The 27,970-nt window shown below is 38.1% G+C and overlaps 1 protein-coding gene across 2 annotated transcripts in view; it reads right to left on the minus strand.

Annotated features, from left to right (window-relative positions):
- SEMA6A (semaphorin 6A) overlaps window positions 1-27,970 on the minus strand; it is a 175,324-nt gene that overhangs the window by 82,306 nt on the left and 65,048 nt on the right. For both annotated transcript variants that reach the window (XM_027874735.1, XM_027874734.1), the window contains exon 2: window positions 1,881-2,018. In XM_027874735.1, the coding sequence (XP_027730536.1) occupies window positions 1,881-1,980 (100 nt within the window). In that variant the 5' untranslated portion in view covers window positions 1,981-2,018. The remainder of the gene's footprint in view (window positions 1-1,880; window positions 2,019-27,970) is intronic.

Raw genomic sequence — 27,970 nt, forward strand, 5'->3', positions numbered from 1 at the left:
TACTTTTAAGTTTAATCTGCATTAACATTTTCTCCATCACTTAAATCTTTTTAAAATAAACATAATTTCTTAAGTTTATTTCAGTAGAAATAAACATTTTATTGAAGCAAATATTTTGGCTTGAAATATCCAGATGGGTAGATACAATGATCAAAATCTCCAAATAATTGCTCAGATACGTGTTATAATTGGCTTGCATAAGCACAAAGACCAGGAAATTAAGAGGACGTCTATACATCTAATAAATGTGCCTTGTGCTAACAGCAATTTTAGAGGAATCAACAAAACAATATTTATAGAGTTTGCCAATTTCCAAGGTGTAAATGCTTGCACTGAAAATTTAACCATCGACTCTGGAGGGTCTGCATACCTCTGGAGGTAACTAATTCTCTGACATTATAACACTGACAAGCATCTGGTAAGAATGTTTTTCTCTTGAGCTCTCATTGGCTTTTATTAACACCTCAACACCCAGGGGTAGAACACATCTAAAATTCAAGAACTAGCAACTTAGACCTCTTTGATTTGAACCCCTTGTTAATTTATAAGGAAACGGAAGGCCAGGGAGATTGTAGCTTGCCCAAGGTCACACATGTAACACATAATAGAGATAGGATTCTGAGTCTTATTCCAATAAACTTTCTAATATACCCTGCTGCCTAAATCTCAACATGTTTCTACTATAGAACATACAGCCAGCTCCAGAAAGCACTCTCAACCAGAAATACCTTCTTAAGAAACTTAGAAGGGAAGGCTCTCAGAGTCCATATTTACAAGGAGGAGGCATGCCAACAGCCAGTGAATGCTAGCTAGTTTTCCTAAAAGCTAATACAAATCCTCATCTCTCATTCAACTTAGACTACTAGTTTTTAGAAGCATGTGTGACTTTGGAGAATTCTTTTTTAATCTATTGAGCTGTTTCATTTTATTTAACAAGTCCTATGCTGTTATCATGACTCAGTTACTGGCCAAGTGTAGATCTATGAGAAAGTCAATAGATACTCTGACACTTTGGTCTGTGCCAAAAGCAGGTGTTTGTTGCTTCTTTAAACTGAAACTAAGCATTTTTGGGGTGGTGGTGGTGATGGTGATGGAATAATAAGCAGAAAATCACTTAGGATTCAGGATATTTATTCAAAAATCAAACTGTATAACCCTGATTTATGTTTATAGTACATTTTTTTTTAATCTTAGGCTTTCCTAATATCCACAGTGGGAAATTTTACTAGTAGGCTTCTCACCTATTTCATTTATCACCTGAGTTAAAGCCACCCTTGTGATGAGCTGCTGAACAGCATAGGGTTTTGAGTGACAATAAAGTCATATATTTAGGTAATGAATGACCCTGAATATCCCAGACGTGGGTTTCTTCTGAGTGGTGGTACCAAGGATTGCAAAGACAAGACTAACTTATTTTTTTATACTGAATCCTATACTGACACCTAATTGTATATTATCTGGTATTCTTTAATTGTTTTTTTGTGCATTAATTAGTCTTTTCTGCCTAATTGGATCACAAGTTCCTAGAGGGAAGGGACCATGTTTGATATCTTTTACATATTCAACCACTAAATGCTGGCTGACTCATTCATATTGTTAGTACTACTAACTTGTTTTGCTGTTTTATAAAATCAGTAATTAGGAGATCCTCAGAATGGAATTCTGCCTTTGCAGGAACCTCGAGAGAAACCAAGCACATCCTTGAGTTGCATCTGATGCTACATCTCTCTTCTCTCACATTCCAAATAAGACAGAGCAAATAAAAGTATTTCCAAACTAACTGAGCCTGGCAGGTGCATGTGAATGTAAATGCAGTTTATATTATTTCAATGCAGACAACCTGCTAACCTGAGGTGATCTGTGAGATTGTTAATACTTACAGTTGCCATGTGAAATACTGATTGGCTCAGAATCTTCTGGGAAACCAGCCCCAGCAAAGTGTAGCAGTGTGAAATATAGCAGCAAGGCTTCTGACCTCATAGTAGTTCAGTGGGGAGACTTTATTTCTTTACTTCACCCTGCCAAAGACCAGAAAAAATTTTTTTCTTTCTTTTTTTCCCCTCCAATTCAGTGTTACTCAATTCTGTCCAGCAAGACGTTACTGTATAGTGCTAAATTTAAGAGAAAAGAAAATTCTGCTTTCTATCCTTTCTATTATAAATTGGGCAATGAGTGTAGTTTAACAAAGGCAAATGCTTGCATTCCTACTATCTGCTGTGATTCCTCACTGATGTGAGCCCCTTCAAAAACTTCTCCAAGCTGATGATTGGTACAATGTAAGATCCTTCCTAGTGAACAGCTTTTAATACATTATGGGCTGCTAGGTAGAAAGCCTTCTGGTTTTAAAGAAAATTGGCAATTAGAATTCTTAGGGAAATACTTTTTTTCTTTTTCTTGACTGGTTTACATAACTAGATGATGGTAGTGAGCACAAATAAAACCATACCACAGTATCTAAAGAAAAACAACAGTAATGATGAAAATGACTGATTCACATACCATGGAGAATAGGCAGGGAAGCTGATAAAACCTACTAAGCTTCCCCACCCCCATTCCATTACTCATTTATCAGTTAGGTATTACATGACACCTTGCAATAAAACAATGGTGAATGGGATTACCTAAAAATAACTTTATTCCCATTACCTGCTATATTCACTGAAAATCACATTATACATATGAAAATTCCCTTAAACCATACAGATAAAAAGATCCACATCGGGATCACTGGATACAATGAAAGAAAATATCATGTAATAAAGTACATAGCTCATAATTCCCAGGAAGATTTCTGTTAGATGTTGATCTACAGGGGAAAATTAATGTAAAAATGAAGCTATCCTTTCATCCTTCCTGTGTTCTAATCCTTTGATGTTGTCGGCCAAAACTTATCTTTCTGAACACAGCTATTTTACAGTACCCCATCAATCATTGAAGATTTGTGTGTAGAAAAGTCAGACTTCATAACCTAGATTGTCTTTGAAGGTTGATTTGGTAAACAAAGTACTATCATGTACTTTCACAACACCATTTAATATTAGACACCTATGGCTCTTTTCTTCAATCCTCTCCCTATTTCCCTTCCCCCAAGCATTAACAAGTCCTTTGTTGCATTTCAGCATATAATTTCACAGCCACAGCTGGGTCTTAATCATTACTCCAATTGGAAAGTGCACATTAATTAATTTACTTTATCTTGAAAATAAAAGGGTGGTGGGGGGAACAGTTCCCTATCTATATCCCTGAAGTGTGGGTTGAAATTCAATTATAAAGCATGACTTGCCTATAAGAGCACTCCATTACAAAGGGGGCATAAATACCCTTTCTATTTATGTCTAGAAGCAGGTAATAAGTAGTGACAAGATAAGCTTGGTTGGTTTGGTATGTTATAAAGGGTTTGAGCTCAAAGAACAGCAACTCCAGGGTCAGCTGGGGGGCTGCTACGATCTTCCACGTCTGTTGTCAGTATTACAATGAGGAGGAGGATTCAATAGCAAGAGTAAGTAAAACATGAAATAGAAACTAGCTAGTTATTATGTCTGAGATAGAAAAGCATATAGGGAGGAGGAGGGAGAGATAGTAATACATTTAAGGCTCAAGGGAGACATTACAATATTAGGCAGAAGCATAAGTTACCTCAGAGGGTTTGTAGCATGAAAGGAAGAATAAAAGAGAAACAAGGGCTGATTTTTTTTCCACTTGCAAGTCTTCAGAAATACAATATCTACTTTTAAACACTTTTTTAAATGCTTTATATGAATGAGGGGGTTTCGTGCTTTATGTAAGAAATTAATTCTTATCTCTCTACAAATATATTATTCTTTCTATGAATGCACTGTAAGAGAAAAAACAAAGTACCACAGCATTACTACATCAACAAATTTCAATTATTGCAATCTTATAATTGCTCTGGTCAAATACAAAGCTCTTCCCGAAAGTGGAGAAGATCAGTGTTCCCAGAAGAAATCTACCCAACTGCTTCCTTTAATCTTGATACATAGATAATATAATTGCTCAGAGCCTGGTAAATCAAATATGTGCTCACAGTGGGGCCACGCCATCATCATTATCATCATAGCTAACATTTATAAAATGCTTTAAAGTTTACAAAGCACTTTACAAATATTATCTTATTTTATCTTCACAACAGCCCTGGGAGGTGGGTGCTATTATACCCATTTTGCTGTTGAGGAAACTGAGGCAGAGGGATGATAAGTGACTTGCCCAGCTTCTAAGTGTTTGAGGCTGTATTTGAACTCAGCTCTTTCTGACTCCTGGTTCAACAGTCTATTGTGCCAGCTAGATGTCTCCAGGAAAAAAAAAAAAGATGCTATGTGCTTTTCCATTTACCACTTATGTCATCAGGTAGTTAACATTTGTGTTATGACTAAAGGTGTCATAGCAGCACTGATTAATGTACATGGACATTTAAAGCTTTATCCTTCTGAGGTTTTGATCTATTATTCTTTTCCTATTCTACCTACCCATATAAATGAGAAAACAGTATAATTTTTTTTGTTGACATTCCGTGGACAGATATCATTTGTTTTTTCATTTTCCAGACTGTAGATGAAGATCTGGGTCTTCTCTCTGAGATCAAGTCTATACTGACCTTGAAAGAGCTAAAGTAATATCAATATACAATAGCCGCATGTTTATATTAGTACCTGAAATTCATGTTAGTTAGGGCTGTTACCATAAAAATGTACTTTCAGATTCATCTGAAAGTGCTGTTAACATTAAGCACATTTATTAGGTATAGAGACATTCTCTTAATTATCTGGTCTTTCTTTGTATTTACGCAAGCCAAATATATTATGAATTCAGGCAATTAAGTAGAGATTTGATCATTGTATCTATCCATGAGGACAAATCAAGCTAAAATATTTTACTTCCATAGAAAGTTTATCTTGCTGCAATCACCTGCATAATTAATTGTCTTATCTTCCCACCTCCTTGGCCCTGAATCTGGTACACATAAAAATATACCATTTTGTCAGTGTTTCTGTAAAACTTTTGATGTTACTTTTCTGTCTAGAATTCGCTATCATTCTTAAGAACGTTTTAATTTGCTCTTCATGGATTTCTGTATGGTGAATCCATTAAATACTTTCAGATTCATCTAGAAATAATTATATTAATTTGGTCTGAGTTAGATGAAAAGGTGTGTTGACTTTTTATTTTTGCTTATTTAAAGCTGATAAATTATTTTTATTGCTTTTTTTTTTGGTCTACTAAGTCAATTTGGATATTGAAACTGTGATGAACAAACAAACATAAGGTCATTATTATCGGCTTCTTTTAGACAAACTAAACAGTGCTGAATATAAATTGGCCACCGTCTGCATTCAGGTTTTCAGGATACTGAAAGCCAAACAAAATAGGGTTAAAAAGATGTCTAAGTTCTCTAAGAATATTCTTGCCAAAAGCTGTAAATCAGGCATATCCAAGTAAATTTAAATATGTAAAGTAGTGGGGTACCTGGCAAGAATATCCAGTGTATAGTCAAAGGACCTGATTTTGAAATGATTCTGCCATTTATTATGTGTGAACTTTGACAAATCACTAAACTTCTTTAGATCTCAGTTTCCTTATCTGTAAAATGAAAGGATTGGACTAGATGACCTCTAAGGTCCCTTCTAATTATACATTTATAATCCTATTAGAGTCAGAAGTTGTGTGTGTGTGTGTGTGTGTGTGTGTGTATAAAACGCCATTTCCTTTTCCCCAAATATCTTCATTCTATACATTAAATTCAATTCAACAAACATTTAATAGACTCACTGAAGGCACCTTAGTGATCACATAGCCTAGTCCCTTATTTTAGATGGTTTGTCTAAGGTCATAAAGGTAGTAAGAAACAGAACCAGGATTTGGACCAAATCCTCTAATTATAAATCCAATGTCCTTTCTATATTACCATGTAGTTAGCACTTACTGTATGCAGGGCACTGTGCTAGATACTGAAGGTAATACAAAGCTTAGGTAAGACCCAATTCCCTGCCTTCATGGAACTCTACAGTCTAGGATGATGCAAAGTCATGACACCAACTTTGAAGAACTACACTAAAATCTGACTGTGAAGTCAGAAATCTCTACCTCTCATACACCCAGTTTATTACTTTAAAAGAGTCTATAACCATCAATCAACCAACAAGTTATTTGTTGTGTGAGCACCTGTTCTTAAGGGTCAGGGTTAAAGCCTTCTTTTTCTGTGAAGTTTTCTCTGACAAGCTCAGATAGAAGTGATTTCTCTTTTTAACCTCCAATAAATGCGAGGATAGTGAGTCCTATCAATAGGATACATTAGCCATTATTGGTTTACATATATTGTTATGTGTGTGTGTGTGTGTGTGTGTGTGCATACTTAGACAATGTCTCCCTCAACCAAATTGCTATTTCCACAAGGGCAGAGAGTCCTTATTTTATATGCTTACAACAATAAAATAATCAACAAGCCTTATTAAGAGTCTACTCTGTGCCAGGCACTGTGCTACACGCTGGAGATTTAAGGTGAAAAGTAAAATGGTTTCCATCCTTGAAGAGCTTACTATCTAGCTGGGGGAGACCACATGAAAATGTATAGGTATATACGAAATAGATTCAAAAACAGATGCAAGATATTTGGGCAGGGGGAGGGAGGGAAAGAGGAGGACTCAAGAAAGGCTTCATGGAGAAGTTAGAACTTGAACAGATTCTTAGAGAAAAATAGAGATTCTAAGAGGCCAAATTAAGGTGGGGAGAGCATTCTCGGGAATGGGAGGGAGGACAACCAGGATAAAGGTGTGGAGAGAGGAGATGAAGTTGGGTATATGAGAAACAACAAGAAGACCAGTTTCCTTTGACTGGTCTTGACAGTTTGTTCAAAAACAAGAGTATTATTTTTATTTTATTTTTTGGCTAGGCAAGGGGGTTAAGTGACTTGCCTGGGATCACGCAGCTAGTAAGTGTTATGTGTCTGAGGCTGGATTTGAACTCAGGTCTTCCTGAATCCAGGGCTGGTACCCTATCCACTGTGCCACCTGGTTGCCTCAAACAAGAGTATTATGTAATAAGGATGGAAAGGTGGCTTACAAGCAGGCTGTAAAGGACTTTAAATGCCCAATAGCACAGTTTATTTTTGATCCTATAAAGGTAATAGAGAGAGACACTGGAGTTTATGAGTGGTAGAATGACATGAATCAGACCTGTGCTTTAGGAAAATCACTTTGAGAGGATGCTAGATTAGTGATTAGCTAAACAGATGGTGATTCTTGAATAGAATGGAAAATTATTGCACTATAACGATGATGATTGCAGAAGCATGGGAAGACTTATTTGAACTGCCATAAAATGAAATAAGTAGAAATAGGATAATAGTACACACACTAAATACAACAATGTAACTGAAAAGAATAATAACAAAACAAATCAATGCAGTGCTGTGAAATTAGAATGCCCATGCCTGGCCCTTAAGAAGAAAAACGAGAAGACCCTTTAGAGGTGAAGGACTATGGTGGTGAAATACTGAATATAGTGTCAGACTTTTTTGATGCATTGATTAGTTTTGTTAGACTTTTAACCCCCTCTTTTTTTATTCTTCATTATTTAAGATGGTTCTCCAGGAGAAGGAGTAAGGAACAATAGATTGGGAAATGAAGATAATATAAAAATAACATATACTGATAAAATGCCCTTGTTTGGAATAACAATTTGGTTGAGTGAAACAAGGCATATCACACAAAAAAGATAACAATACAAGCAAACAAATAGTGCTCAGTCTGTCCTACTTAGAACTCACTTAGCACTTCTTGGATGTCAAAAAAGAGAAATAACTACTATCTGGGTGCTTGTCAGAGATGACTTCATAGAAGAAGGTTTTAACCCTGGCCTTGATAAAATTCATTTAAAAACAACAACAACAATAAAAGGAAAATCATTGGTAGTTTGGGTAGGTTGGATTGGTGTGGGGAGAGACTTTAGGTAGAAATCAGTTAGGAGGCTATTTCAATAATCCAAGCTATTAGGGCTTTAATTAAGATGATGGTTTTGTGTAGAGAGAAAGGGAAAGATATAAGATATGGTGGAGGTAGAAAACACAAGTTATGGCAATTGACTGGATATGTGGGGTAAGGGATGGTAAGGAGTTGAGAATGATTCTAAAATTATAAACCTGGGAGACTGGAAGAATGGTGGTATCCATGAAAAAAACAGTAAAGTTTGGAAGAGGAGTGGGCTTAAGACAACAGATAATGGGTTCTGCTTTGGATATGTTGTTTTTGAAATACATAAAGGGCAACCAGTTTGAAATATTTAATATGAAGTCTGTCATGTGTGACTGGAGCTCAGGACAGTGACTAGGGTTGGATAAGTAGATATGGGAGTAATCAGTATAGATGATTATTTAATAAGTAACTATATTAATGACTTCGTAGAAGTCATTCATCTACCAAGTTTCTATATAAAATAAAAAATAAAGTTTCTAATATAATGACTATTTCCTACCTACTTTAGAGGAATATTTTAAACATAACCGGTAATCAGAGCTTTGATTGAGTGATGTGAGCCCTTTGTAAAGAGAAGCAATCAACATTTACAAAGACCTATTTATTGACTAAAATCTCTGTCTCAGAAAGAGAACACAGTACATGGAGCACTAAATTTATAGTTCAAGGCCTGGCTTAACATTTACTGGTGTGACTTTGGGTAAGTCACTGAGCCTCTCAGTGCTGTAGGAAACTAAAACTAAGTTGCAAAGAAGGTACCAACCTGCCTTGGTAGAACAGCAGTTCCAGATAAAGTATGAGTGAAACCTCAGGTTTAGTCTTTAAGTCCTACAGTTATTATTCCCACTGTAGAGGGAGAAAGATTGTTTGTGCTGTCTGTACTGGGCAGCCTAGACATGATGATTACTCTGATAGGGAGGGCTGTTCCCTAATTCTAGCATAGGAAACAGCTCTGTACTTAGAAACTCAATTCACAGTTCCAGAGTTAGACTGTCCAGCCAGGAGTGTGGAGGAGAGATTAAAGAGTGGGTGGGGAGTGCTGAGGGAGAAGTGTGGGAAGATACCTCCAACTAAAGAGAGAAATTCTATCCTGGTGCATATGGTACGGTAACTTTGTAGAACATTTCACAGCTGCTATGTAGCCTGAAATATGTCTGCTACCATGGTCCTAGTTTTCTGTAGTTATGTATGAGTGTGTAAGAGTGTGTGTGTGTGTGTGTGTGTGTGTGTGTGTGAGGAACAGGGTAAGCAGGATGAGGGGTACAGGAGGCTTTTAAACCTCTGCACCTGATAAGGCCCATTGATACTTTTTTAAAAGTGAAAGGAATAATAAGGCTCTTTTCTCTTTTTATTCATCCCCAGGTATCATGAAAATATAAATGCTTTGGTTCTTCACTGTTAAGATACAGCCACATATAGCTAGCAAAAAAAAAAAAAAAAAGGAAAGGACAGAGGGGGCTGCCTTAAATTTTTATGTACAATAGATTTACGTGCTTCAAAGATCTTGGGTACTCCCTCCAATGACCTAGATCACAAACCTTCCATGCCTTAGTGAGTTGGCTTGGGCTAAAAAATTCATCACCTGGTGGTCGACCCTTTGGCTTCTTTTTCATCACATCCTCTCTGAATTTTGCTAAACCAGTGCAGATTCTCCCCTGGAGCTATGGTGCTGCAAAGGAATCAGAGACTCCTTCCATTTACCATATAGTCATGTGCTGATCCTCCATATAGGTCAGTTCCCTACCTCAACATACAGTCACTTTGGGGATAGGAGAAATCTGTCCTAGTGTACTTAGTATATTTAGTCATTTTAGAATATGGACCATTACCTGGCATTAACACTGAACAGATAGGAAAAAGGAAAAAAATACAATAGAATAAGAAAAAAAAGATGGGCTAAGAAGTTTGGGAAACAGGATATGCATTTTAAATAATGGAAATAATGTCTAACAGTTGGATGGTAAAGTAAATACAGTACACCCACCCTTAAGTAGCCAGAGCTGCTGAGAGCCTTTATTGGCCTCACTAAGAAGATCTATGAAACAAGCACATAGTTGATATTTAAAAGGTGAGCATGAAAAGATTAACTCAATTTTGTGCCATAATTATTGAAGGTTTGAGGTGAAAGAATGATGCAAACATTTTCCAAGTAGTGTAAGGAAGCATTGATTATCCTGTAGCATACTTACACTGTTAAGTGTAAATATTTCCCTCCTTTCACCTTCCCTCATTTGTGATGTTTTACAAGCAATAAATCACCCAAAACTATGTCAGCTATGAAATGGAACAGCCCTGCTCCCTGGTTCAGTAACTGATAAGGTGAAGTTTTGGATGGCCCCCACGTCAGAATGCAAAACCTTCCCCAAAGAGTGGTGGAGGCCAGTGTCACGTCTGTGGATACAGCCTGGCCTACTTAATCCTGGAACCTGTCTTGCAGAGATCAGAACTACTGATCATCCTCACACACAAGAGGAAAATTTAAACAAAACAAATGAGTATTTAAATAGAAAGTGCCCTCCGTTGACCTATGCAGCACAGTTTCAAGGACTCTGGCATTAATAGGATGCTGTCATTTGGAGTCTCCAAAGTGGGGCGTGCATACTCCAGGGGGTATGCAAGGCGATTCACTGGTGTGTGTTTGAAGAAAATATTAGAACAGAGAGCAGCCCAGCTGTTCAGTGAACTCACAGCTGCCACCTGGCTCTGCTACTCTCCTCTTCTCCCCTCCCCCACTGCAGGCGGTGCTAGATAATCAGCTGTGTGTGCTCTTCCCCAGGCGAGCAGGTGGGCAAGCAATCATGCACCACCCAACCCCCACACACCCCTGTCTTTCTCCTCACAGTCCGGCCATAGCATCGGAGTACACCTTATATATCCCCCAGGCTGAAAAAGGACAAGCAAATCCCTCTTCCCTCAGAGCAAGAACCCTTCCAAGGCCTAGGGCTAGAAGAGAGGAGAGGAGAATGGATAGGGCCGGTCCTCCACAAACAGGAGGAGTGGGGTGGGGTGCGGTGGAGTGTATCATGCAGAATTCTGAGGACGGAAGGCTCAAAATGGTTCCCAAGGATATGAGCCTCTTGGGGCCTTGCCTACCTAGCTAGGCAGGCTCTTATCTTCCCCAGGCCCTAGAAGAACAAAGGAGGCTTGCACTGAGTCTGGGAGGAGTTGCAGAAAGAAGAGAAGAGGAAAAAAAGCAGCAGCAGCAGCAGCCGCTTCAGGAACAGGAACAAGCAGCAGCTTGCGTGAGGTGAGACAGGATGCAGCAGCTGCTGCTGCCGGGATTGTTGAGGTTCAGGAGCCCAAGCACAGAACTCTCCTGGAGCGGCCTCCCAGTTCCCAAGACATCCAACCCTCTTCCTCTGCCCGCTCCCAACCTATCAGACAGCTCGGAAGCAAATGAAGAAGGCCATCGAGCCCCAAGAAACCCGGGCTTAGCCAGGCACCTTGCCAAATTACCAACTTCTCATCACGTAGAACTGCCACCCCTTGGACCTGGGACCTAACCTCTAGAGATGATGCCTCCCTTCCCACCCTCCTCTCTTCCATATCAGGAAAGATGGGAATTTACAACTAAAACTTCAACAAAACCTTTGCATAATTGGTGGATGGGATCTCAAATGAGTATAATGATTTATTAAGTTCGACCGTTGATGTGCACCTTCCATTTGGATCTATGTAGCTTTGGGAGATATATTTTTCAAATGTGACAGCCATTAAAATCAAGCATTGCAATAAACTGAGCTTATAACAAGCTCATTGAATCACTGTATTATATAAGGTATTCAACCAAGGTTTAAAAAAAACCCAATAAAACATATTCAATTGCATTGCTCTCCCTAAAACACACACACACACACACACACACACCCTATCCTTAATAAAGGGGAAAAAAGATCAATTTCATATTTATATCTTTTATAATTTTTTGTGTATATTTTATAATATATGTTAAGAGAACCAGACATACACGAAATTTATGAGGAAATAAATATATGCTTATGGGAATGTGTACTTAAAAAATTTAATTTTGGTAGTGGTGCATGATTTAAAAAAAAAATTGGGAGACCATTAGCTTAAGAAACAGTCATCCAGGAGAATGTTTCCCAACTAATTAGAATCAGCTCAAGGATATTGATTCTGATTATAATCTTTCTTGTAAATTATCTACAGGGGCCACCTGCACTGAAATAGTTTCATTAAGATATAAGGCCAATACAAATAAGAATAATAGCTTCAAATTCTTGATAAAGCACCTGGCTCTTCTCTTCCTAACCAGGGGCAGAAACATAAAAGCACACATTTCAGAAGAAAGGGAAATGTCATACACCACATGTATTCATTTGCTTGGAGAAAGGAAAAGGCCTGCCAAGGAATCTTGTCATAAATATTTGAGAATTTCATAGTTTACAGATAAAGAAACTGAGGCCTAGAGAGCCTAAGGGACTTGTCCACTGTCATACAGTTAGAAAATGGTAGGTCTGAAGTCTAGTTCTCTTTGTTTTAGTCTCATGAACTTTCCACTACACCATATTTTATATCAAAATTAGTCTATGAGTTAGAATGCTTATAGAAATTTCTTTCTTGAAAAACAAAACTGTTGCTATTTGTGCATTGTCTCTGGGCAAGAGCCAAAGGGTCTGGCATTGGCTTTTTAAAGAATTTTCCCAATGGTTCTTAGACAGCCCTCCTCCCTTTACTGTCAGAGATCTCGGGTCATTGTGAGGCTCAAATGAGATAAGGGAGAAATGTACTTTGCAAACTTTAAAACCCTTAGTTAATGCCAGTTATTATTTTTAGACTACGGTTACCAGGCCTGAAGTCTGGTGATGCCTTCATACCCGTAGCCTTCTTACTGCACTCAAGCAGTGGTTATGGAGCAATACAGGAGTGTGCTGGTACAAATATTTAACAACTGAGTTGGAAGGTGGGGGGGGTTGGAGAGGAGGAATGTATACACTTTTAAGTTTAATCTGCATTATTAACACTTTCTTAAGTTTATTTTGCATTTCTTTTTTATTTTCCTTTTAATATACTCTTATTTATTTCATTAAATATTTCCCAATTATATTTAGTTTTTTAACATTCATTTTTAAAAATTTTGAGTTCCAACTTATCTCCTTTTCTAGCCCTCCTTCCTCCTTGAGAAGGTAAACAATTTGATATCGATTATACATGTGAAGTCATGCAAAACAGATTTTCATACTAGTCATGTTGCAAAAGAAAACACAGACAAAAAAAAAAACAAGAAAAATAAAGTAAAAAAAAAAAGGTATGCTTCAATCCATCCTGGTTAGAGCTGGCTCTAGCACACCCTGGCATCTGTCCAAGTGTCCACCTTTCCAGCAGTCCACTGATTCCTTCTTTGCTCCTTTTGCTCAAATTTTGGGTCCTTTTGCTCAAAATTTTGCTCAAATTTTAGATTCTTGATCCTGAATGTAGGCACTGAGACTGGACCTGTGATTTTGTAGATATTGGGAAGTCTCAAATGAGGAAACTCCTTTTACCAAGGTAGGCCAGAAACTTCTCTGTAATTTATGTTTGTTTTTGTTTTTTTTTCCCTGTAATTTATGGAATTAGCTGCTGAGAGAGTTTCTTGGAGAACTGGGGTGTAAAGTGACTTGCTCAGAGACAGGACTTTAACTTAAATCTTGAAGGCCAGCTCTCTATCCCCTGAACTGTGCTGCCTCTCACCCTACAGTACTAGAAAATCTTCAGGCTGCAAAAAACTCTAAAAAACAAAAGGGAAAGGTGGGGGAGGGGCATAACTTGTTCAACCCCCTTTTTGGTTTGTTCTTTTCCTTTTCTTTACATACCACCAAATTTCTGTGAGGCCCCAGACGCCTGTATCACTGTGCTTTTACATTAATTCTTTTTTTTTTTTTTTTGCTTTTTTGGTGAGGCAATTGGGGTCAAGTGACTTGCCCAGGGTCACACGCTAGGAAGTGTCAAATGTCTGAGGTCACATTTGAACTCAGGTCTTCCTGACTCCAAGGCCACAGCTCTATCCACTGTGCCACCTAGCTGCCCCTACATTAATTTTTTAAAAGAAATCATTATTTGTCTTACTAAAATCCCTTCAAACTCTGAGATTTTGTGATTCGACAGAAACCACCTAAGGCTTTGTGGGAAAAGGATGAGGTTTACCATTTCAACCTTATGCTTATTCTAAGAATGTACCCAACTTGAAGACAACTTTTTCCTAGCTATTTTAATAGTATATTAAAGGGGATAAGAAGAGATGGTGATTATTAGGGTTTTCTATAAACCTCTGTCAAAATTCTGAATTGATTTTAAACCTAAAATGCTGCAATATTATTTCCTCTGACAGAAATATCATTGCTGAAATATACTTTATTGTACAATCTCAGAATAGTTTATAGAAAACAGACAGGCTACACCAGCAGCATCTGTCTTCCGGATCCTGACTTGGTCTGTGAAATCTCAGGGCTGGTTACTTGCCTGGATGTACCCTTTTCCCTCCAGTGGAATGAAAGTTATATTTCAATAGTGACATAGATACACAGAGAATGAGAGACTCTCTTTCTCTATCCTGAAATAACATGACACATGAAGGTCCTGGATGTTTCCAGAAGAGTGAACTCCTTAAAAGCAGAGGCTCTTCTGCCTTTCTTTGTATCCCCAGAAATTACCACAGTACCAGGCATATTGTTATTATTGTTGTTGACCAGTGGTGTCTGACTCTTCATGACCCCATGGACCATAGCACACCAATACTGTCCATGGGGTTTTCTTGGCAGAGATACTAGAGTAGTTTACCATTTCCTTCTCCAGTGGATTGATCACCTTTTGTCAGAACTCTCCACTATGACTTGTGTATCTTGGGTAACCCTGCACAGCACAGCTCATAGTTTCCTTCAGCTATGAAAGCCCCTCTGCCACAACAAGGCAGTGATCCAGAAGGAAGCCTGGCATATAGTAGGTACTTAATAAATGATTGCTGACTGATTAATCACTGATCAAAAACAAAATTGACAAAGACCTGCAGACATTATGCTCTTTATTTTGCTGTTGCTGAGTTTTGGGGGGTTTTTTGGTTGTTGTTTTTAATGTCCCAAAATCATTCTCTCTTGAACTAAACTCTTCAGGTCAGGTTTTTTGATTCCAAGAGTAAGACACTTCATTTTTTTCTCTTGGGCATTTAATGATTTTCAGACCTTTTCTTCTAAGCAGATGACTAAACATATATTTCACCATAGATTTGTGTCTACCCAATAGCCTATATTAAATTTGGATCACCCATAATAAATCATGGTGTTACACAGGTGCTTAAGGTATACATGCACCCACATCTCTCTCTCTCTCTCTCTCTCACTCTCTCTCTCTCTCTCTCCCTCTCCCTTCCTCTCTCCCTCTCTCCCTCCCTCCCTCCCTCTCCCTCTGTCTCCCTCCCTCCCTTTGTCTCTCATTCTTTCTGGTTCTCTTTCTCTCTCTCTTTTTCTTCCTCTCCTTCCTTTTCTCAAATCTTTACTCTAGCTATAGATATAATCATATATAATCAGATATAGATATGGCTATGGCTATGTGTGCATTTGTGTGATTTCACTGGTATAAAGGCACCAGGTAGGGAAATTCTTTCTAAAAATTGTAGGTCAACAACTTGTCTACAACTTAGTCTTACAAAGTTGCCTTGGGGACACTAAAAGGTTAAATCACTTACCCAAAAACAGACAGAATGTATCAGAGAGCTGGGCCTTGACTCCAAACTGTCCTGAATGCAAGGTTCATACTCTGTTCTTCCTTTCTCTTTCTGTTTCTGTGTGTATGTCTCTTTGCCTCTGTCTCTGTCTCTCCCTCTCTGTCTCTGTCTCTGTGTCTCTCTCTCTCTCTCTCTCTCTCACACACACACACACACATCACTTAGATACAGAAATAAGAACAATAATTCAATTTATAGAATTCACTTGTACTCTTTAGGAAAGTCATTCTTTGATCAAAAAATGAAAAAAAGTCTGCTTTTTAATTTAATAAATCAGGAGAGAAACATGAACCTATTGTTGGATAAAGATAGGAACTGGATCTGTGATTTCACTGATAAAAGGAACTCCACAATGAGAAAACTCCTACAAATGCAGGTTAACTCCTCTTCGACTGAGGAGTCTTAGTTGCCTAGAGCAGAGGGGTCAATCTCTAATAGAAACAAAGGCCATTAATTTGTACACCAGGATCACGGTGGGCTGCATATTGACTTAGTTTTAAAACGTAATATGTATGTTTTCTTGTATTTTTATTTATTTTGTTAAATATTTCCCAATTACATTTTAATCTGGTTCAGGGGCACTCAGGCGGTGCAGTGGGTCACATGTTTGACGCCTCCTGGCCTACAGCACTAAGAAGTTACTTGACTTGTTCAGGGTGTCAGAGGTGGTACTTGAAAGCAGGCTTCCTTGGCTCCAAAGTATAATCAGTCTAAGTTGCCAGGCTTTGTGCAATTTGTTGGTCTTGCCCATGCACTACTCCTACAAAAAATAACTCGTTAACCTATCTTGGTTTGTTTGGTTGTTTCACTCTTCCTGACCCCATTTAGGGTCGTCTTAGCAAAGATACTGGAATGGTTTGCCATTTCCTTCTCCAGCTCATCTTACAGGTGAGGAACCGAGGCAAAGGGAGTTAAGTGACTTGCCCAGGGTCACACAGCTAGCTCAGGCCAGGTTTGAATTCATGAAGATGAGTCTTCCTTATTCCAAGCATACAGTTCTATCTGCTGATCCATCTAGTTGCCCTATCTTGAGTTAAATAACTCAGGTGTTTTCCTAAAAGCAACAATTAATTTAAACTGAGGGGAGGAAATAAGGTAGTAAGGGTAAGAAGAATTAATGTACTACACAGCATTTTATGGTTCAAAAGTATCAAATCTATGAATGCCCCCCTACTTGCTCTTTAAGACTATCAAGTGCTACCATATATGCATACATTTACATACATACACAACACACATGTACATACACATGCAAATATACATACATATACAGGTATATACACATATATGCATGTGTGCATATGTGTGTGTATAGCCTATCATCCCCTCAGTTGCCCATTTTTGAAATTATTTTGTATTTCTTTTCTGTGTTTAGGTTATCTCCACAGTATTAACTCTTTGAAGGTGGGGTCTTCTTTTTTGTCTTTGGATCCCCAGCACTTAGTATGGTGTGAGACACAGAGTACGTCTCTAATAAATTCTCATTGAATCAATCAATTAAATAATGAGTGAATTATTGGTTATACATATTATAAAGACAGATCTCTTCCATGGCAATATAGACAAGTTCTAAGAAATCTAATGTCCATTTATAATCAACTTCCACTTGCTGCCTAAAGTATTTAAATGAAATTATTTAACTTTACTTACAAAATAGCAATAGGAAAATTTGGGGCAGATTTAGTGATTCAGTATATGGAAGTGGCCACAGCTAACATTTTTTTTCCCTGAATAAATTAATTGAGGCAGTATTTTGCAAAGGAAAAGGGATTCCCTCTACAATTCCATGTCTGGAACCTACCAAGTTAGTACTAAACATATTTCTCTTTCTCTGAATATATTAAAAACTATAGGGTAGAAAAGAGGTTCTCTAGAACAATGATTTCCAATGATTTTGTAAAACCCCAGAGAGTCTCTAATCATTTCAAGAGGAATTCTGAAGGAATCGTCATAAGAAAATTAATTTGAACTCACACTAATTAAACAATAATAATAGTACAATATACTATATAGCACTATAAGGCAAAGATTCTTGAAGATCAAACAATGGATTAGGTAATGAAACTCCAAGAAGATTGGGAATTGTATCATTAATTCAGTTATTCCTAATTTCCTTGTAAAACCAGGTTTCTCTCCATCTGAGGGATTTACAAGGACAGACTGCCACAAAACAATTCTACCAATTAGGGGTAATAATAACACCCAGAGCTCTACCTCTGTATCTATTTCATAGATGACATCTCCCTCATTTCGTAGATGACATCTACGCCCAGAGAAAGTGAATAACTTACCAAAGGAGTGGAAGATAGTAAAGTAGCAGAGGTAAAAATTTGAACCCACATCTATCTAACTTTGAATATAGTGCATCTTCTGTTAAGCCACATTATTAACTTACTTTCACATATTCTTATACCACACATATATTCCAATGATGTCAAATTTGGAAAGGAGCAACGTATGCCACAATGTTCGTAGTAGCACTTTTGTGATAGAAATGAACTGGAAACAAAGTGTGTAGAGGCGCATCACTCAGGACAGGCTGAACAAAAAATTTTGATACATGGATATAATGAAATATTTCTAAGCTGTAAGAAATGATGGATTTGGGGAATTCAGAGAAACATGGGAAGATTTTTATGGACTGATACCAAGTGAGGTAAACAGAGCCAGGAAAGCAATATACGTGATGGCTGAAACAACTTAAATGTGAACAACAATAAAAGTGAATTAATCTCTCTAAGTACAAAGTCGAAGCTTAGTCCTGAAGAAGAGTTGAGAAAATATACCTCCTTTGATTGTGGGAGTCTCTAAGTGTGGAATGCTGTCAGATGTGATAAATATGTTGACTGACTTTGTTGAATTTTTATTTCACTTTCTCTTAAGGGGTAAGGATATAATTGGAAATAACTGTGAAATTTTTTAAAAAGGCATTAATAAAACAAACAAAAAACCCAAAGGGTATCAACCAGTTAGTCACTTTTCTATCATAATTCTGAATTGTTTTCCAGAATACTTGGACTAATTCCTAGTGGTAATTTTTTTAAAGCACCTTATGGGTAAGCATTAAAATGGCTGTCAACAACAAAATATTACTAGAGTAATAGTATCCCCTGCCAGTATGCATTCACATTCCTCTGCCAAATTTTATTGCCAGATATAACCAAATGTAAGTTGTTGGTATGGCCATTTCTATCCTATCTCATTATTAGCAGACACGACTCTGTCAAAACTAACCCTGAAGGGGTCTCGGTATTTTCTACAACCTATATTATTTCCTGCTTTCCTAACATGGTGTGACCCTGATACTTGGAGTCAACTAATCATCTAATCCCTGAAGCATGTAGGTAATTGCTAACTGGCTGTAACAGTCTCTGAGCTCTGGTATGTCTGGACTCGGGCCCCACATATTCCCAAATTCCATATTGTAAATAACCCTAACAGATTGAGTGACTAATTAATATAATGAAAAAAATCTGAACCTTGACAATGTTTTGGAAGAAGGAATGAATGACTATGAATGAATGAAAAAGCATTTATTAAGTGCTTACTATGTGCCAAGCACTGTGCTAAACACGAGGCATACATATATAAAAGCAACAACTGTTACTGTCCTCAAAGAGGTTATATTCTAATAGGGGATTACGTCACATATAGGGGAATGGTGTCCAGGTAACGGCACTTTTGTCTGGAAAGTTACAGGAATGCTAAGGGAGTGGGAGGCAAAAGGAAGAAGACTGAAACACCTTTTTCAGGAACAATGGCAGAGTTAAGTTGATCATGGTCCCAGGACTGGGGGAAAGGAAGGGTATATACAGAAGTAAGGATCCTGGCAAAGCTATTGAGAAGAGATTGGGAAGTGTGGGTTGAAGAAAAGCATGGCTGCAGCCTCTCTGAAATAGTGGACAATGTAAAAGTCACAATCAAGAAAGGAAGGGATGGGTGGGAAGGGTTGGCATTCCAGATGAAAGGGTTAAAACCTCTAGGCTATAGTTTCTGGTTTGGGTTGGCAAGTCTGTTGAGAAGATGACTGAGAAATAGCTAGAAGGAATAACATTATTCATATTTAGAAAAATAGTCATTTCTCCTTTGCCTCCTTTATTTTAGACTCAGGCTCATTCTCTCCTTGCCCCTTATTTTCCTTCCTCCAAACCAGGTCATAAGCATCAAATGTAGTATGAATTCTAATTCTATGACTCAATAGAAGACAAATAGTTAATAACTGATAACCCGGATACAAGGTTAATTACTACAGTCTAAATTATCTGGAGAGAAAATTCTATATGCAAATATCACCAATTAACCCATGAATATAAAAACCACAATTCCTGTAATTAATAGAACACCACACAGCCACTATAATTACGATTTCTGCCAGAGACACCAGAATCATGAGGAAATGTGAAATTATCCAATAAGCAAGATTGTGACAAGTGGAAATCCAAATGAGGCACTGAGGGTCAGACAAAGAGAGGCGATAATTCAGAGGGAAAGAGAGAGAGAGACATAGCCACAGCAAGCCAGACACATGCTGGTAGATATTCACACCATGATAATACAAAGCTCTCAGTACACATACTCTCACCTTTTATTCTGGAGGAACTGAAAACAGAAAGAATAAATGGTCCTAAAAGCTACTCAGGCTACAGTTTATTATGGAGCATAGGTTGTGGGTGTGTCATACAGACTTTGGACATTTTGAACAGTGAGAGCAAAAACTATTGAGATAGAATTGATGCAGATTGATTAACGGATGAATATGTTAGTGAAAAGGAGAGTCACCTAGTTTACGTAGTCCCCCCCCACACTTTTATTTTTTTTATTGATAATCTTTCATTTTTCCAAAATGTTCGTTTTTTAAAATATGTCCTCCCTCCTCTACCCAGTGAACCTTCTCTTTAAACAAAGAAAAAAGACAGTTCTGGAAAATTAGCAAATACATCTATTGAGTCTGACAATATATGTGATGTTCAACAACCATAATCCACCCTCCCCCCCTGCAAAAGAAGGAAGAAGAAAGGGGCATTTTTTCATCTCTTTTTCAGGAATAAACTTGGCCATAATTATATAGCATTCAGTTTCATTTTTATGCTATTCTTTTCATTTATATTGAGGAAGTCATTGTGCATACTGTTTTCCTAGTTCAGCTTACTTTATTTTGCATCAGATCATGTGCCTTCCCAGGATTCTCTGAATTCTTCACATTCATAATTTCTTAGGGTACACTATTCCATTGCATTAATATCACAATGGATTTAGTCATTCTGCAATCAGTAGACAGAACTGTTTCCAGTTCTGTGCAACTATAAAGATTGTATTATATAGGACTTTTCCTTCTCTCTTTGACTTTCTTAAGACACATACCCAGCAGCAGAAACTCTGGTTTGGACCTTTAAATCACTTTCTTAGCTTATTTCTAAATTGCTTTCCTGAATAGTTGAACCAATTCACAGTTCCCCAACAGTGCATTTTCATAGGCTATGAAACATAAACTACCCACATCCTTTGTCATCTTTGCCAGTTTGCTGTGTGTGAGATAAAACCTCTGAGTTATTTTGATTTTCATTTCTCTTATTAGTGATTTGGAACAATCTTCTCTAGTTTAATTTGAATGACTAAAAGATGAAGGCAGAATCACTTTTTTCCTTAAATAGAAATATTTACCATTTCAGTAACATGCTTTTCCTATCTCCAAAAACAGATTTGTATCTTTGAGGATCCACTGAAGATGTGTACACCAGTAGGGACTAAGGAAGGGACTACAGCCTATTTAATTCTTCCTTAATGAAACTAGTCCAAGAAAGTTGAGAATTAGTCCTTATTCACTATGTGAACCCAGATAATTCAGCCCACTTTATGACTCAGTTTCACTATCTAAACAAGAAACATAACATTGACCGGTCCTTTTTTTTTTTTTATAGTGAGGCAATTGGGGTTAAGTGACTTGCCCAGGGTCACACAGCTAGTAAGTGTCAAGTATTTGGTCTGAGGCCGGATTTGAACTCAGGTCCTCCTGACTTCAGGGCCGGTGCTCTATACACTGTACCACCTAGCCATCCTTCTTAAATGGACAGATATTACAACTCTAATGAGGCAGTCTCAACAAGCACTTAAGCTTTATAAGATAATAATTCATAGAAGATATGAGAAAATATTTTAGAAAGTACAAGAGAAGCATTCTGGGGACCTCATTTTTGTCCATTCTAATCAGTCTTTTAGCTTGTAAATACAAATTCACCACATCCTGATTTCACTAGTTGCTCCTAGATACTAATATTGAGCTAGCCCACTGGTTTCTTATCCCTAATCCACAACAAACCCATCCATTATCTGTTGGGAGGCTTTCGCCCACTAGCACCCATAAGTCTAACTTACATGATGGACTCTGATAATAACCGTCTAACCTTCCACCTCTCCCTGTGCCTGACTTCTCTTAAATCTATATTTCTTCCTACCATGACTGGCAGTCACTCCTCTCCTCAACAGTCTCCTAGGTATTCATTATTACCTCTGTAATGATGAATGATTGTACTCAGTCCACAAATTGCTTACTTCAGCACTACTCATGGCCTTCCAAACCTTAGCCCCAGATTACTTCCACCATACACTTTCTTCTCTCTTGATCACCTGCTGCCAAAAGGTTCTGGGAGAAGTCATATAACTGTGCTGGCTGGGTCCACTACAGCTTTATATTGTTTCATCTCAATGATCTCATCGCTGAAGTAAGGCAATCCTTTAACCTTCCCTAAATGTCTCCCTATCACACCCCTTGAACAGTGGTTTCAAACCTTTTCTTCTCTTCTCAAACGCACCATAAGACTCCCTTCCTACTCTCTCTCAGCTAAAGATCTCACCTCATACTTTATTGATAAAATAATGCCATACCATGCTCCATTTGTTAGAGAATTGGGTGACTGTGGGTGTGGAATTATCACATACCCTGTCAGGCATGGTTACTGTGTTCTTTGATCTTGTTTTTCTTTGTTGCAAGGGAAGCTAACTAAGTGTTGGGTTTTTTTTGGGGGGGGGAAGGTTTATATCCATAAATGACTGTGAAATAAAACAAAAAAATCAATAAAGTGCTTAAAAATCAAAATAAATAATTTTAAAAAATAGAAAACAGAGCCATCACCATTGAAACTCTCTCTCCTCTCTTATTCTAACCTACCAAAATCCTTTGAATGCTTGCCCCATCCTTTTCTCTTCTGCTCCCGTCACTGATGAAGAAGTGGTTTTTCTCCCCCATCTGCTTGTGCTTTTGATCCCCTCCCTTCCTTTCTCCTTCACCAGTTTGCCTCTACAATTACCCTCATCTCCATTTTCTCACCTCCCCCCTCTCTGCTCCTCACAAATGTGCTCATCTCATCAATCATTAAAACCTTCACTTGACTCCTCAAGCTATCATCCATTATCTCTCCTCCCTTTTACAGCCAAAATTTGAGGGGAAAAAAGTCTACACTAATTTTTGCCTCTGTTTCTCCACTCACTCTCTTCTTAATCCCCCACAGTCGCTTCTTACCATATCACGTAACTACACCTCCTCTCTCTAAGTTTACCAATGAGCTTGCAATTGCTGACATTGGTCTTTTCTCGGTCTTCATGCATCTTAGCTCCCTGTGGCATTTGATACTACTGAGCACCGCTTTACTTTGAATCCTCTCCCTGCAGAGTTTGCACAACACTGCCTTATTCCTATCTGTTTGGCTCCTTTTTCCCAGTCCATTTTGCTGAATCATTACATCACAGATCTGGAGCGGAAAGTGACTTCAGGGGTTACCCTCTCATTTAACAGGTGAGTAAACTGAGGTTAACTCACATGTGCAGGGTCATATAGTTAATAAATATCAGAGTTGAGAATTAAACCCAAGGTCTCCGCCTCCAGATCCAGTGTTGCTTCCACTGTACCATGCTGTTTCCCCATATGCTCTTCCTCCAATTTGTGGATACACCCCAGGGTTCTGCCTTGGGACCCCTACTGTTCCTCTACATACTCTCTTATCAACTCTCATCCATTCAACTGTCACCTCTAGGCAGATGACTTCCAGATTTATACACCCAGTCCTAGTCTCTCCCCTAAGCTCCAGAACTACTGGAATTCCTACTGGATGTTTCCAACTAGATGTCCCACAGACGCCTCGAACTCAAAATGTCCAAAACAGAAGTCATCATTTTTTTTTCACCAAGCCCTTCCCCTTTTCCTAATGTTCCTCTTTCTACTAAGGGCACAACTATCCTTCAAATTACTCAGGTTTGCAAACTCGGTCACTCTCAACTCCTTACTCTCCCTCACAGCAACCCTCCCCCAACACGTCCCAAAGTTGTCAAACTTTGTCAATTATACGTCTGTAGAGGCAGCTAAGTAGGACAGTGCATAGTGTTCTAGGTCTGGAATCAGAATGACTGTGTTCAAATCTGACCTAAGGTTTTTATTAACTGTGTGATCCTGGGCAAGTCATTTAATCTATTTGCCTCAGTTTTCTCAACTATAAAATGGGAATAATAATAATAGCACCTACCTCCTAGGGTTGTTGTGTGGGTCAAATGAGATAGCAAATGTAAAGCACTTAATACAGTGCCTGGCATAGAGCAGTCACTTAGTGAATGCCTGTTTCCTTCTTTCTCCCCTTCCACATCATTTTTCACATCTATCCCCTTTTCTACCCATACAGTTATCACCCTAGTTCAGACTTTCATCACCTCTTGCCTGGACTACTTCAGTAAGTCTCCCAATTGAATTTCTTGCCTTAATTCTCTCACCTTTCACATCTATCCAGTGTGATGCTACTGAAGTAATATTCCTAAAGTAGAGGTCTGACCATGTCACTCCTTGGTTCAACAGGTCCACTGGCTCCCTACTGACTCTAAAATCAAATATAAATCCTTATGTTTGTTATTTAAAGCCCCTCACAATCTAGTCCCATCCTAACTTCCCAGGTTTATCAAGCACAATTTTCTTTTACATATATTACGGTCTGGCTAAATGGCTCACCTATTAGTCTTTTCTATAATGCATTCCAACTCAGAATATCCCCATGCTTGTGCATAGACTATGCCTAGAATTTACTCTCTCCTTACCTAGCCCTTAGAATACTTAGTTTCCCTTCAAGGTTCAGCTCAAGTCTCGCTCTTGACAAAAAGACTTTCCAGATTGTTCCTATTGCTTGTGTCCTTCATCCTAGAAATCACTTTACATTACATCCTTTGTATACATGTTGCACTCATTTAGCTACTTAAATGTTGTTCTCTCTCGCCCACCCCCACCCCCCAGAAAATAAGCTTCTTAAGGGTGTGGGTTGTGGGTTTTTTAAATTGTCTTTCTATCCCAGGACCTAGCAAAGTGCCTAGCACAAAGTCAGTACTTAATAAATTCCTTGTGGAATGAATGGATAAAGGGTGATATCCCTGAGGCCACTGAGTTGTGCCATGAATGATGCTTCATTGCATTCTTCCAGATGTTTTTGCAGAAATTTTATAAACAATCTTTACTAATTCTTATTAATTTCTATCACAGTCCATCTCCTTGAATCTCAGCTTGGCCCTTACTCTTCAGTCTTGGGAGTTACAGAATCAGATTACTGGAATTATTTTCTCTGTGATGATGGGTTGAAGAGTGCATAGCATAATAAATTCAGTTCTAGAGGGCTGCATTGTGTAATACTGCAAAGATACAAAGATCACCATTATGTTTGAATTTATGACAATCTTGCACCACATGACCCCATGTGTATGAACTCATATACTATTTCAGATATAGGACAACTGAACTTATTAATGGAAAAAGCACTTGTGGGTCTTTAAAGTAGGGCTAATGATGTCACTTCCAGGAAAGTGTCAAGAAGATAGCTGACATATCAGTGTGTTATGACAAATTGGACTGGAGGCTCTTTCCTTTCACAGCTTTGAGCCAGTCCTATTTGGAACAGGGTGGATCCTTTGGCAAAATCTTGCTACAGATACAGATCTTACTGGCTGCTACCCAGACAGCTTTGTCCATGACAGAATGTGCTTAGAATGGAAAGACTAAAAACCAAGCCTCTTCCATTTGGAATGACCTTCACTATTTCAGGTTCCCAGTTTGATGAGTTTTTTAAATCTTCTGATCTGAAGCCAAGCTGACCTTTGCCAGCATTTGCCTAGCCTATAAACAGTAGGCAGACGAAAATGTGCTACGTTATTAGGCAGTCCTATTTAGCTTATTTCTGGGAATGTACTTTATACATTTGTTTGGTGGTTTGTTGGAAACTGTCTATTATGTTAAAACAAAAGGTATTAATATTTAAAAAAAGAAATAAAATTAAATGCTAACTTTAAAAATGATAGAAATATGCAGTATTAATGTAATTCCTACTTTTTACTCTAATAAAGCTCAGAGTATCATCTCTATGAGCACAGTATGATTACAACATTCCCTTCCTGAGGACAGACCTTGTTTACTGCTCATTAGTGAAGTTCAAGTCCAATGACATATAAAGCTTAATAAATAACTTGACTTTGCCCTTTTTTACTAATCCTTTCACAATGACTCACTTTCTCCCAAGACTTGTTCAGCTAGGCCACCAACTGAAGTGAGGATATACAGATGTTACTGGCTGGAGTATGAGGAAATAAATAATTTTCCTGCTTTGGTCTGATCTAGAAGTATAGAATTCCATTAAATGTACTAGTAATTTTGGGGATTGTCCTTACTACAAAAAAAGTTGCTGGGTAGGTATCTTGGTTCTAATTTACCCCATCTCTTTCTTCAACACATAATTTATCTTGATGGAGATTTCTCTAGGCTTCCTGTAACTGCTTTGCTCTAGCTGACTTTTGAAGGAAACATGAGATTCTAAAAGGGAGAGGTGAGGGAGAAATACATTCCAAAAACAGGGGGTAGATAGTACAAAACATAAAAATAGATTGTAGAGTGTGAGAAGAGGAGTAATGTATAAGGTTGGAAAGGTAGTTTAGGGCCAAGTTGTAAAGGGGTTTAAATGCTAGAAGACCTTGTGTTTGATTGCAAAGAACTTGTGGAGTTTACCGAGCAGGAGAGAAACACTTTTAGAAAATCACTTTGGCAGGTGTATGGAGGATGGATTAGAGAGAGGACAGGCTTAAGGCAGGGAAATTAAATAGGAGGCTATTGCAATAGTCTAGACCAAAGGGTAATGATAATGAGTGTCCAAACTAGGATCACAGCCATGTAAGTAGAGAGAAGGGGGGAGAAATGAGAGATATTGTGGAGGTAGAATTGCCAAGGTTAGATAATTGGATATCTGAAGAGGAGAACGAGGCATCAAGGATAATGCAGATTGTAGAACTGAGTTTTGGGGAAATCTAGCTTGAAATATCAATGGGCAGCTGGAGATGTACAACTAAAGCAGAGTATTGAGGGTTGGTCTAGTTTTCAGAGTTATCTGCATAGCAACAAATAAACTCATGAGAGCTGCCTAGTTCATTAAGTGAGAGTAAAGAAGAGGGCCCAAGATAGAGATCTGGGGCACATCTACAATTAGGGGCCATGATATGAGTGATAAACTAGCAAAGGAGACTAAGAAGGTTCACTTGGGTAGGTAGGAAGAGACATAAAAGATAGCAGTGTTATGAAAACCCAGGCAGGAAAGGTTATCCATAGGGACAGTAAACAGTATCAAATGTTGCTGAGAGGTCAATGAGGTTGAGGATTGAGATAAGGCCATCAGATTTAACATTTAAGCTCAATAGTAACTTTGGAAAAAGCAGTTTCAGTTGAATGATTACCTTGGAAGCAAGTTGCAAAGGGTTGAGAGAACAGTGAAAGGAGAGGAAGTGGAGACAATATTTGTAGACAACTTTTTCCCCCTAGAAATTATGCAGAGATAGGGAAGAAATAATGGCTGATAACTTGAGAGCATGATAGGGTCTATTTAAGGTTGAGGGAAGTTGGGATATGTTTGCAGGCAGTAAGGAAGGAATTAATGAATAGAGAAAGATTGAAGATTGGGGGAATGAACAAGAGTACACATAGGCGAGTTGACCTTGGCAAGGAGAAGAACCACATTGCCACCAATGGAGGATGACAATGATATTAAACAGTTTTAATGTATAGGAAAAGAGAGGAGAGGAAGCTTATGGGGAATGGTCTCTTATTCTTCAGTAAAGTGTGAAATGAGATCCTGAGTTGAGAGGGTATAGAGAGGTGGTGGCGTGGGAGGCTTGAGGAGAGAAAGTTTGAAATACCTTGAGAACAGTGTGAAATAAATGGGATGGAGAATCAGTTAAAAAAGGGTAAAAGGATTATCTTGTTGTGGTA

Source organism: Vombatus ursinus, unplaced genomic scaffold (assembly GCF_900497805.2).
Source record: "Vombatus ursinus unplaced genomic scaffold, bare-nosed wombat genome assembly UNPS02014807.1, whole genome shotgun sequence".
In the NCBI taxonomy this organism is placed as follows: domain Eukaryota; kingdom Metazoa; phylum Chordata; class Mammalia; order Diprotodontia; family Vombatidae; genus Vombatus; species Vombatus ursinus.